Below are 13,146 nucleotides of genomic sequence, written 5' to 3'. Positions count from 1 at the left end.
AATAAAACTACTTCTGAACTCAATGGTGAACTCAACTTCTGAACTCAAATTAACTTCTTACCTCTTTCTCCTTATAGAGCTTATGTGTCTCATTAAAATGACGGTCCGAATCTAACCCAAAAAGTCTAGTCGTCTATTCACGGACTGGTGGTCATGGCTACAAGCATCTATCGCGGCTAATTTCCGGCAGTTTGCAGCTATGTTTAATTGCTCTTGAACGTAGTTCATAGCAATTATTGTAAACGTGTGTCTTTTTTATGCAAAATTTTCGCTTGACAATTTTGACTTTTCGAGTGACTTTTGCGCCCCTGACTTTTTGCATTTCGCGTGATCTAAAATACCCTGTCAATCACAATTTCAAGCAGTTGAACTCAATTTGCGGCAATTTAATACTAAAAGTCAAATGAAAAGTGCGCCGAAACTGGTGTCATTTTTTACTTTAAATCTTAATAGTGGTATATGTTAACCTCTAATGTGGTTATTTGAAGCCCACTATAGAACTTATTAGTCCCATTTAAGCTCCCCCTCCCCCCTCCCCCGAACGAAACAGGCTGCAATTGATTAGAGCTCCCACTAGTCGTTCAAGAGCAATTCTTCCAAAGTTTAGTCAGTTATGTTTTATTTCGTTGAGCTTCGTAATGCTTCAATCAATTTTGAGCTCCGTAATGCTTCCGCCAGACGCTACAGCATTAGAAGAAATAAGGAGATTTTTTTCAAACAACTTGGACACTTTTTTCTCTGACACGAAAAATTTTTAATCTTGATTGGAGATCGAGAACGTGCCAAAAACGCGATGTGGTGAGAATTTTCCGTTTTTCTTTGTGGAGGCAATGTTTTAAACACTTAAATGTAGTCATCTCGCTCACTACGAGGCAATATACCTTTATTAACTGTGACCTAGATTTAGAAATTGAAAATTGTGCACTTTGTCTAACTCCTTGCTAAAACATTTAAATTCCAGTTAATTCTACTCGAAGTGTTCACAAAAATTTTTCCACTATTTTAATTATTTTATGAAATAATTGAAATAATTGTCTTTCTCAACAGTTTCGCGAAATAGTTGGATTCTCTTTTCTTGCAGCTTTTTTTGTTTTGTGTTTAAGCTGAAAAAAGAGCTTTTTGAATTTTGAAAATTTTGAAGAGACTCATGTTTGTGGAATGTACGACTTCGTATTCTGGCCTGTTATTAATTGCTCTCAAACGACGTTTGTAGCAATTATATTAGCCCTGTTGGTCTTTTATGCGATTTTTCGCTTGAGCGATTTTTCCTCTGACCCATTTGACTTCCTGACATTCATAACAACCCCCGTCCCCACATCAGCCCCCCCCCCCCTCACTTCAACCCTCAATCCAAACCCCTGCACATCCTTCAGGCCGTAGAGGCCCTATGCAGCCAAAGGCTCCCCTCCCACCGTTGCCCCCCACTGGTACCTCCCTCCCCCACCCCGACGCTCTGGTGCGTTCCCCCGCTGAGCTCACCTCACGCCCCTTCAATTAAACGAAGCCAACCGCTCAAGTTTGTTTGAGAGTAATTCGCCCGGCGTTAGTCGGTTATGTTATAATTCTTGACGTGCTTGCATTAAACTAGAATTATTTTTCAATGGATTCACAAACTGCAAAATTTAGTTTTGAAATTCTTACTGATCGAACTCTTCTTGAACAAATCTGATTGGCATACTTTTTAACAGTTGATTTCATTTCCGGCAAAAGCATTGGAAACTTCGAGTCTCCATTCGGTGCTAAGTTCTCAATGAAATTCGACTGGCACTCATCCTTGACTTGAAATCAAAAACAATGAATTATAAATTATGGTGCTTCAAGGATTTTGCCTCTGTGTCGTGAAGAACAAGTTAGCTTCTGACAGCTGTGGGCACAATATGTGCAAACGCACATTCCGAAGCTCCTTGCTATTGTGAATTATATTTAATAATAACGGTATTAAAGAGTGAGTGGAACAATTTTTATGATTATACGTCCCCAAATTGAGCAAATAGTGGAACTTTAAAAATATTAATAGTAATTGAATTAGTCTCTCAGAACAAAATCCATCTTGTCACGGAAATCATGGAAATATACCAATTGCATAAGCTTGGACGGTCTTACCAGAAAGCCTACTGGAAGGTGGTTGAAGGCAGCCCAGAAAAAAATCAACATTTTCCAGAGAATTTAGAAATAAGCGCAAAGAAATCTAGCATAAACATTTAATATTGAGATAATTATAGTTCAAAATAAAAAAAAATTGTAATCCGCAGCCTTGAAGTCATGAGCTCATGCCCACATGTTCTGTGACAGTGAGGACACAAGTTTATTAATTAATAAGAATGACTTTCAAGTGCCCAGTAAAGGCCCAACAAGAGTAGCAAGTGCCACACCTAGAGCACCAGAGTCTGCAAAAAGGTGGATGACCTGTCTTCAAAGTTTTTTGTTTTGACCCAATTTTGTGGGGGCGGAATTATATACTCAAACTGGTTCTTCAGTTCAGTCGAGATTGGCCGATCGAAATATTCATTGCAGTGTGCTGTGACTTGTATCATTGGAAAGCCCGCCCAGCGTAGAGGAAAAAAACTGTTATACTTTTTTTCACAGCTTTATCGAGGTTTAAAGTTTTATGAACATGACTGAGTTTAGTTCTTAATGTTCACATTTCCCGTAGTTTTAAGCATTTTGTTGCAAGTTTCGCTAGAAAAATGTGTAACGGTAACGGAGAAATTGGTAGCGGTAGTGTTGTTGATTTTACCTCTGAAAACAAAAAGGTGTTTTTGAAATGTTTCATCTTATTTTTTGGCTGAACTCTTTGCTAAAATTTTCAAATTGTTTTTTATCGAAAATGCAGAAAAACTATCCAAGACAGATGGCATCGTGTTTCTATTAAGAGTTTCTCTTGCGTTTCTTTTTGTGCTCCTGTTTCATTGTTGAAAAGTTAAATATAAAATTATGGGCATTTAAAAAAGGCACAATTGAACACATCAATTTCTCAATGAATAGATTATCGTTTAAACCGCTTCGACGCTGTCTTCTAGCAGAACTTAATAGAATATATTTGTTCTTTTGTAGTTGTTTGACATATTTTGTATAATAGTAGGTTTTAGCAGCCTTCTATGGATGAAAAAAGAAACTTAAAGTACTGATTACGATTGAGAGCTAAAGTTTCTCATAGCATTAAATTCAAATAATTTAAAAAAATTGCAGAATTATTAAATTCGCATCTTACTGTTCTTTTTTGTCTAATTAAGTTCTAGTCTCATTGATTACAAACTGCAAATGAACTTTTTTTATGAAGTGAGGCATAATTTGAGATATCGAATATTTTCAGTGCATCACTTATTGTTTTACCTTATCGGTTTTTCCCGAAAAGTTAGTTTAATTTTTGCTTCTTACCATTGTTTGTCGTTCGTTGTCGTTTCACATGTTCTGTCTGGATAATTGTAGGTTTTAACGGACTCGAATTGATAAAAAGGAACCTATGTTTAGATTTCAGTTGATAACTAAATTGTTTCATGAGTGTGGAATCAAATGTTTTATAAAAAGAATTCAATGTTTTTCTTTAAATTTGCTTTTTGCTTTTTTTGTCTACTTTTTACATAGTCTCATTAACTACAGTTCTCGTATCAAGTTATTGGCAGCGAAGACAAGCAAATTGAGGATATCGATGGTTGTTAGTGCCTTGCTTATTATTATAACTGCTGCGATACGGGTGTTCGCAAAATAATTTATTTTGATTTTTATCAATTTTTCGTTCTTTGTGTAGAGGTATGACAAATTCTGAATGATGAAAGACCAATGTGTTTTTTTTAATATAAGGGAACTCACTTTTTATTTCAGTCTTGGGTTAATCTTTTTATGTTTTTGAATTTAATTGTTTTCGATTTCGAAAAATTCGAATGTTGTCTTTTCAATACTTGTCACCTATTCTCATTTTTTAGAGGTCACATATCTCATTATTAGTGTTCAAAGAGGTCGGAATTGATTATGTCTTATACTTTGCAGATTCGATTATAAGGTTTAATGGGTTTTGACCCCGTTTTCTTGCACAATTTAATGGAGAGTTTGTCCTTTTTTTGTAGACGTACAACATATTCTGGATAATCACAGGTCTGAAAGGCTTCATACTACAGTATGAATCAACAGAAATCCACATAAGGATTTCAATAAATATTTATTGGTTTTCATCATTAGAATTATTTGTTTTCAAGGAAAGATAAATGTATATTTTCAATTTTGTGGGTTTTGTTCCTTTTTGTCTGCTTGTTACCGAGTTTAATCGAGGACTGGTCCATTGTCTTTATTGTGTATAACAAACTAGCTTGTTTAGTTTAAGTTTTGTTTAATGCGATTTTGATATAGTTATTTAAAAAAATAGACAGAGTTTTGGATGTGAATGTTGTTTGTCTCTTCTTTCGTAGTCTTAATAATGGCCCGTCTCATCGGCCCACTAATGTGACTTAATTACTTTACTACGTGATTTGAGTTGCAAACCATTTTTCTGTTCATACACCAACTATTTTTTATCAATGTGTGAGATGTTTTGAAAGTTTTCCATCTCTTCCTTATTTGGTAGACAATTAAGCCAAACTTGTGGATAAGCGGGATCGGAACATCATGTGCGGACGCACATTGCCGACCCTCCTTGTTTATAGTGGTTTTCAAATCAAACTTAGCGGCACTCAAAAGTGTTGTTAAACGTATTTGCTAGATCTTGCTTTGCTGTCTTGGAAAGAAAACAAACGATTTGCTGTCAAGTTGATATATATCGAGAGCCTCAAAGAAAACTCGGCATCAACTTGTTCTCTATAGATTTATTTCATATCATTTCGTTACAACATAGCTTAAGCGTAGTCAACATTTGCTTCATATTAACATTGCAATTGATTTAGAATGATCTTTGAAATCATTTTATTGGCTCTATGGCGTATCTTTAAACAACTAAGTATTGTAGTGCAAGCTCGCAAACAAGATCCAATTTTGAGGGAGCTATACAATACCGACCTTTGAGTAATTTGCTTTGTTTTCTAGCACCAGATGCGAATTTAGGATAGAAATTATCCACGTCATTTTAATCACAAACTCTGAGTCACCGAGTGCTCTAGTAAAAAAAACGTGAATAATCTTAATTCAGTTCGCTGCGCTCCGTAACCGAAGATTGCTTTGCTAACATTTTGTCTCAACAAAGGCTTGAAATACTGATTTAAACAGCGACTTCCGTTGTTTTACATGCATTGTTTGACGACTTTTTCCTGAACAACTTTTTTTGATTATCGACTTTTTTTTCACGTGCCTTTTGCGTGCTGAAAATTTATCACGTTTCAGCTAATCATTTACAAAATTAAAAGCTATCCAAAATGTTATCAAAGAACAGTTCTAGAACGTGGAGAAGTACTCTGTGCTTGCTTTTTATTGTTTACATGATTGCGAGTGCTTCGGCCGACAACAAAAAGAAGAAAACAAAACCAGCCCAGAAACCCAAGGATGACAGAAGTCACTTTAAAGAATGCACCAAAGATGGTAAGATCTCAAACCTATCTCGGCATTGATCTGCTGAAAAGTGAATCTGCAAAAGTATGCCACGCAACGGACCGCAGCCTGACATTTGAATGGAAACTTAGTGTGTGTGTTGCCCACACCCTTGTCCCCCCACGTTGTGATAAAGCACGCTCATGTGTAAAAAACAATTGGCACGTGTGCCTGGGGGCGTAAATTTGGGTCATTCCCATTAAAGCCCCCACGAAATTATAGCTCCCCATTATGGTATATTTACCATGATGGGGCTATAGGTGATCTGACCACTAAGCTGGGGGGGGGGGTAATTGGAAAGAGCCGTAAATTTTATATACCCACTAAGCATGGGGAAATAGAATACACTCGTTGACAGAATCAAACCCACAAATTGCAATTTCAGGTGATGAACTGCCTTGTTTTTGAATTACCGAGAAAAATAAGATAAAAGGTGGCCAGTTTATCGTAGGTACCAGTAAATTTAGTCTCATCTGAACAGATTTCACGCGGTACGGACTGAACTGGCTGCTACTTACGGAAAACTGGCAACCTATCTTGATTTTGGTGTCAGGACAATACCCAATGCCATTATACTCAATGCCATTATACCCAATGCCAATATACCCAATGCCAATATACCCAATGCCATTATATCCAATGCATTTGGATATTTTTGTTCGTTAATCCGATTAGCAATTAGCAGTCGCTATTACACGTATGTTTTAACGTACTTAATGGCCGTGGCCATGCCTCAGCGGCCCGTGGGATTACACTTATGTTTTAACGTACTTAATGGCCCTGGCCATGCCTCAGTGGCCCGTGGGACTTAATATGAAACTATCACAACCGAACATGGGATTAGATTATCCGCTTGAATATGTTAAAAAATACATTTAATAGCGGCGTCTTAATTGTAGACGGATTATTGAACAAAAATATTAAAGTATATTGAGTATAATAATAACAATGCGTATAGTGGCATTGGGTATTTTGGCTTTGGATATTTTGGCATTGGGTATAATGTCATGTAACCCTTGACTTTCTGAGCAAATAAACTTCTATAATTAGCCTGTAATTAGTTTTTGTAATTAATAGAATTAATTTTTAATTTTATTGCCCAAAAAATTTATTAACTACTCGAGAACCTAATCAAAGACTAGATTTTTCTTGTGAACCGTGATATGGGTTGTTACAAAACTGCTAATTGTTTTCTTAATCCACAATAAGAAAGAGGGACATTCCTTAAATCAAACACCAATAACGCTTTCCTTCATTTCGGTCTAATTGGCGCTATCGAGTTTTTAAACATTGAAAATATTTCGTTTGACAAAAATTTTGCATGGAAAATTGTGACTTGGTGTATACTGGCTCTTTCTGGGCAATTTACTTCGAAATTTAGAAGGTGTCTTGATTTTAGACAGTTTGGCTAGTTTTCCGAAACAATATTTTATTCAAGTTGATTTCATCATCAGTACAAAAACCAACTTGTTTATCGAAAAACTTATAACCACACGTTATATTTTCATTGATGGAGATGTATGATGAAGTTGGGTAGTTTTCAACTCAAATGGATTAATACGTCTCATATTTTAGAAATGTCAGACTGAACTTTTCTTCATTTTCTTTGGAAGTACCCGGGTCATTTTTAAAAAAGTATTTGTGCAAAAAGTACTCTTGAGTTCCGGGTGTAGACCTTGAGTTATGAAAAAACTTTAAATGATTAGTAGAAAGGGGGTAATTAAAAACACCCGGCTTGAAGTCCCATTGAATCCCATTGATGGATCATTAAAATTTCAGAAAAGGTCAACCGATGGGTCATCAATGGTTCATTGCCACTTTTTTCTCTGTTCATAGAAAATTCATTGATGGGAAGCTCTGATTTTCACTTGATCATAGAATATCCATCGATGGGAGATCAATGGATTATAGAAATTCCATCGATGGGAAAGCACTGAATCATAGAAAAGCCATAGAACTAAGTTACGCAACTAATGCAATCGCAACGGGGCTGATATAAAACCATTGCCACACGGTTGTCATTGCTGCCTCTCAGTTATTCAACAATTCGGCTTTGCTTCAGTGCCCTATGGCTATGACTTCTTAATGGTGACAAAAACTGTGTGTAATTTTTATAAAGATATTCATTTCTGGTAGTAATGGTAAACGAATTATTTGGAATTTTAAGCTTGTGACTCAGAGCAGCAAACCAATTAGCTGAATTGATAATGTCTGCGTAATCCAATAATTTTTTAGGGCAACATCAACAAAGATTCAACAATGATGTAACTAATCTGTCTACCCCCCATCCCGCCCTCCCTACTCCTCGCGTAAATTAAACAAACCGAAGTTTTTATGTCAGCGTTCAATAATTTTGTAAATCACCTTCTAGTTCCTTTATTAGGTAGGTCAGTACTAATTTTTTGTCTGGTTGTAATTTTGGGAGCCAATTTTTCTGGATGGGTCAACCTCTGATCGTTGCGTTTTAGAGGACTGTCCTGATGCTCGTTTCCATTGCATGCGTGAGAAAATGTTGAATTGCATGCGTGAGACGAACCCAAAAGTAGATGTTTCCCAAAGAGGTGTGAGAAAGTAGAAGATTGCCCAGTGCCAATGATATGCAAACTGGACAAGAATCAATGCGATTTCGACATCCCAGAAGATTTGCTGCAGAAACTTGATTTGTAATTCATATGAACATGTATAATCATTACAATTTATGCTTGGTGTTTCTGCTGTTTTTGCTTGATCATTTTTCGTGTTTTCAACCAGTGAAACAAAATTTTTTGATCAGATCTTGGTAAAAGTTCTGGACTAAAAAATCAGATTTTTCCATTTTTGATAAATGTTTGCAAGCTTCAAGGAACTCACCTATTTGCAAAGGCCGGCTGCATTAAGATCATCTCCTGGCAGGGATTTTCGAAGATTCTCAAGGTTATATGTTTTTCAAAAAAAACATTCGACATAGTAAAATATCACTAGGTTCAAAGACGCTAGAAAAGCGCTAAATTAAAAACCGAAACCGACCAACGTACCTACATTTTTTCTTCTACGTCGTCTGGAAAAATTTCAAGTCAATGTTCTTCAGAAAAACAGTAAAAAATTTCATTTTCCAGAAACTAGAGTTTCAAAAACAATCAATAACACTTTACCCGTCATAGACAAAGCAAAATAGGCAAACCCCTTTGCCGAAACTCAAGAACCCCAAAAGAAATTAGTGGCATCAAATTGGGTAAAAACTAACACTAAAATCCTTAGTCACAGAACTTTGGACGTCATAAAGTAACTATTAGCACTCGCGTTTCGTGAACAAGAGATATGAATGGCGGGCAACAAATGAAGGCAAAATTTAAAATTTCATTTTAAAACGTCTCAAATTTAGATGGTATGTAAGTAAAGAAAAGCGTGAGCTAAAAGTTGCAAAAGGTAAATGGACAAAAATTTTTCCGCATTAGAAAAGCAGCTATGAGAAGTGTTGTTTTTGATGCTAAACCAAAAGGCAACAAGTAAAGTAACAAAAACGAGAGAAAATCGACGATAGTTTTTTTTGAGAAAAAGTAGTTTAAAAGTAGTTAAAATACTTTTTATGAACTCAAAAATTAATTCGAACTTTTTTTGCGTTCAATGAGACTTGTCATTATTGGCACTAAGTCATAAGAGAACAATGAACAAGAAAAGTTGGAAAAAAGTGGAAAATTCGCCAATTTTTAGCAAAATAGTTTGTCTCAAAGTTCATAGAAAATATTTGATACCAACTGGAAAAATTATATCTTTTAAATGTAGCTTCATTAGCAGCCGATGAGACCTGTCAATATTAAAATTCATTTAGAGGATAACAAATACAAACACGCTACAACTATAATTTCGCAAAAATTTTTTGACAACAAATAGCATCAATTTCATGGAAAAACACTTACTTTGAAATCAAACAATTAATTATATTCATTTATGCCACCTCAGCAAACGATGTAAATTGTCATTAATGAGACTAAACGATAAAACAACGCAAAGAACTACAAAACAGGGCAAGACTTAAAAACTGATATTTTTTGAAAATAAGTAGTGTCAACGAAGTAAAAATATTTGATTAATTTTCATTAATTCGATCTGTCGCATATATTTTCCTAATTCTCATAAGAGAGCCATTGATACCAGTTGTTATTGAAATTAAGAAGCAGGGCGAAACTACGAAAACGTGTGAAACTTGAAAAATCTCTGAATTTTTGTTTTAAACTTTTGTCTGTCATATAATTGAGCGGCTTTTCTCAGACGACTTTGAAAAACACAACTATGCATCACTGAAAAAAAAAATTACGAACATTTGGCAACATTAGTTGAGAATGTAAGGCAAAAAATCAACAAAAATTTTACTTCTCAAACCTGCCAATGTGCATAAAAGCACCACTCTAATTTGACCTGCAGTTGACCACAAAAAGCTGAAAAAAAGGGTCAACAAAGGTTAAAAAAAGAGTGCTTCAATACAATCTAAATTCTCTGGATAGTAACAGTAGTAAGTAAATACTGTCTCAAGAGAATGGGGGGCAAACAATTGGCACGTGTGCTTGGGGGCGTAAATTTGGGTCATTCCCATCATAGCCCCCACGAAATTATAGCTCCCCATTACGGTATATTTACCATGATGGGGTTATAGGAGATCTGATCACTAAGCTGGGGGAGGGGGGGGTAATTGGAAAGAGCCCTAAATTTTATATACCCACTAAGCATGGGGAAATAGAATTCACAGAATCAAATCCACAAATTGCAATTTCAGGTGATGAACTGCCTTGTTTTTGAATTACCGAGAAAAATAAGATAAAAGGTGGCCAGTTTATCGTAGGTACCAGCAAATTTAGTCTCATCTGAACAGATATCACGTGGTACGGACTGAATTGGCTGCTACTTACGGAAAACTGGCAACCTATCTTGATTTTGGTGTCAGGACAATACCCAATGCCATTATACTCAATGCCATTATACCCAATGGCAATATACCCAATGCCATTATATCCAATGCATTTTGATATTTTTGTTCATTAATCTTCATTAATCCGATTAGCAATCAGCAGTCGCTATTACACGTATGTTTTAACGTACTTAATGGCCGTGGCCATGCCTCAGCGGCCCGTGGGACTTAATATGAAGATATCACAACCGAACATGGGATTAGATTATCCGCTTGAATATGTTAAAAAATACATTTAATAGCGGCGGCTAAATTGTAGTCGGATTATTGAACGAAAAAATTAAAGTATATTGAGTATAATAACAATGGGTATAGTGGCATTGGGTATTTTGACTTTGGATATTTTGGCATTGGGTATAATGTCATGTAACCCTTGACTTTCTGAGCAAATAAACTTCTATAATTAGCCTGTAATTAGTTTTTGTAATTAATAGAATTAATTTTTAATTTTATTGCCCAAAAAATTTATTAACTACTCGAGAACCTAATCAAAGACTAGATTTTTCTTGTGAACCGTGATATGGGTTGTTACAAAACTGCTAACTGTTTTCTTAATCCACAATAAGAAAGGAGGGACATTCCTTAAATCAAACACCAATAACGCTTTCCTTCATTTCGGTCTAATTGGCGCTATCGAGTTTTTAAACATTGAAAATATTTCGTTTGACAAAAATTTTGCATGGAAAATTGTGACTTGGTGTATACTGGCTCTTTCTGGGCAAATTACTTTGAAATTTAGAAGGTGTCTTGATTTTAGACAGTTTGGCTAGTTTTCCCAAAACAATATTTTATTCAAGTTGATTTCATCATCAGTACAAAAAACAACTTGTTTATCGAAAAACTTATAACCACACGTTATATTTTCATTGATGGAGATGTATGATGAAGTTGAGTAGTTTTCAACTCAAAGGGATTAATACGTCTCATATTTTAGAATTGTCAAACTGAACTTTTCTTCATTTTCTTTGGAAGTACGCGGGTCATTTTAAAAAAGTCTTTGTGCAAAAAGTACTCTTGAGTTCCGGGTGTAGACCTTGAGTTATGAAAAAATTTTAAATGTTTAGTAGAAAGGGGGTCATTAAAAATACCCGGGTTGAAGTCCCAGTGAATCCCATTGATGGATCATTAAAATTTCAGAAAAGGTCAATCGATGGGTCATCAATGGTTCATTGCCACTTTTTTCTCTGATCATAGAAAATTCATTGATGGGAAGCTCTGATTTTCACTTGATCATAGAATATCCATCGATGGAAGATCATTGGATTATAGAAATTCGTTCGATGGGAAATCACTGGATCATAGAAAAGCCATAGAACTAAGTTACGCAACTAATGCAATCGCAACGGGGCTGATTTAAAACCAATACCACACGGTTGTCATTGCTGCCTCTCAGTTATTCAACAATTCGGCTTTGCTTCAGTGCCCTATGGCTATGACTTCTTAATGGTGACAAAAACTGTGTGTAATTTTTATAAAGATATTCATTTCTGGTAGTAATGGTAAACGAATTATTTGGAATTTTAAGCTTGTGACTCAGAGCAGCAAACCAATTAGCTGAATTGATAATGTCTGCGTAATCCAATAATTTTTTAGGGCAACATCAACAAAGATTCAACAATGATGTAACTAATCTGTCTACCCCCCATCCCGCCCTCCCTACTCCTCGCGTAAATTAAACAAACCGAAGTTTTTATGTCAGCGTTCAATAATTTTGTAAATCACCTTCTAGTTCCTTTATTAGGTAGGTCAGTACTAATTTTTTGTCTGGTTGTAATTTTGGGAGCCAATTTTTCTGGATGGGTCAACCTCTGATCGTTGCGTTTTAGAGGACTGTCCTGATGCTCGTTTCCATTGCATGCGTGAGAAAATGTTTGACGTCGAACCCAAAAGTAGATGTTTCCCAAAGAGGTGTGAGAAAGTAGAAGATTGCCCAGTGCCAATGATATGCAAACTGGACAAGAATCAATGCGATTTCGACATCCCAGAAGATTTGCTGCAGAAACTTGAATTGTAATTCATATGAACATGTATAATCATTACAATTTATGCTTGGTGTTCCTGCTGTTTTTGCTTGATCATTTTTCGTGTTTTCAACCAGTGAAGCAAAATTTTTTGATCAGATCTTGGTAAAAGTTCTGGACTAAAAAATCAGATTTTTCCATTTTTGATAAATGTTTGCAAGCTTCAAGAAACTCACCTATTTGCAAAGGCCGGCTGCATTAAGATCATCTCCTGGCAGGGATTTTCGAAGATTCTCAAGGTTTTATGTTTTTCAAAAAAAACCGTTCGACAGTAAAATATCACTAGGTTCAAAAACGCTAGAAAAGCGCTAAATTAAAAACCGAAATCGACCAACGTACCTACATTTTTTCTTCTACGTCGTCTGGAAAAATTTCAAATCAATGTTCTTCAGAAAAACAGTAAAAAATTTCTTTTTCCAGAAACTAGAGTTTCAAAAACTATCAATAACACTTTACACGTCATAGACAAAGCAAAATAGGCAAACCCCTTTGCCAAAACTCAAGAACCCCAAAAGAAATTAGTGGCATCAAATTGAGTAAAAACTAACACTAAAATCCTTAGTCACAGAACTTTGGACGTCATAAAACAACTTTTAGCACTCGCGTTTCGTGAACAAGAGATATGAATGGCGGGCAACAAATGAAGGCAAAATTTAAAATTTCATTTTAAAA

At 35.5% G+C, this 13,146-nt stretch overlaps 1 protein-coding gene across 1 annotated transcript; it reads left to right on the top strand.

Annotated features, from left to right (window-relative positions):
- The first annotated feature begins 4,861 nt into the window (after positions 1-4,861).
- Positions 4,862-12,517, top strand: LOC142337047 (uncharacterized). The gene is made up of 2 exons (XM_075386101.1): positions 4,862-5,502; positions 12,280-12,517. The coding sequence occupies exons 1-2, from the start codon at positions 5,340-5,342 to the stop codon at positions 12,465-12,467; spliced, it is 351 nt and encodes a 116-aa protein (XP_075242216.1). The 5' UTR covers positions 4,862-5,339; the 3' UTR covers positions 12,468-12,517.
- Positions 12,518-13,146: the final 629 nt, after the last annotated feature.

Source organism: Convolutriloba macropyga, chromosome 3, assembly GCF_964194025.1.
Source record: "Convolutriloba macropyga chromosome 3, txConMacr16.3, whole genome shotgun sequence".
NCBI classification, from domain to species: Eukaryota; Metazoa; Xenacoelomorpha; order Acoela; family Convolutidae; genus Convolutriloba; species Convolutriloba macropyga.
This window is presented reverse-complemented; position numbering and strand designations above follow the sequence as displayed.

Bases quoted from the DNA above. Each gene is read 5' to 3' on its own strand.
- LOC142337047 (XM_075386101.1), top strand. From the start codon at position 5,340: ATGTTATCAAAGAACAGTTCTAGAACGTGGAGAAGTACTCTGTGCTTG. The intron at 5,503-12,279 runs GTAAGATCTCAA...GTTGCGTTTTAG, and splicing joins TAAAGAATGCACCAAAGATG to AGGACTGTCCTGATGCTCGT.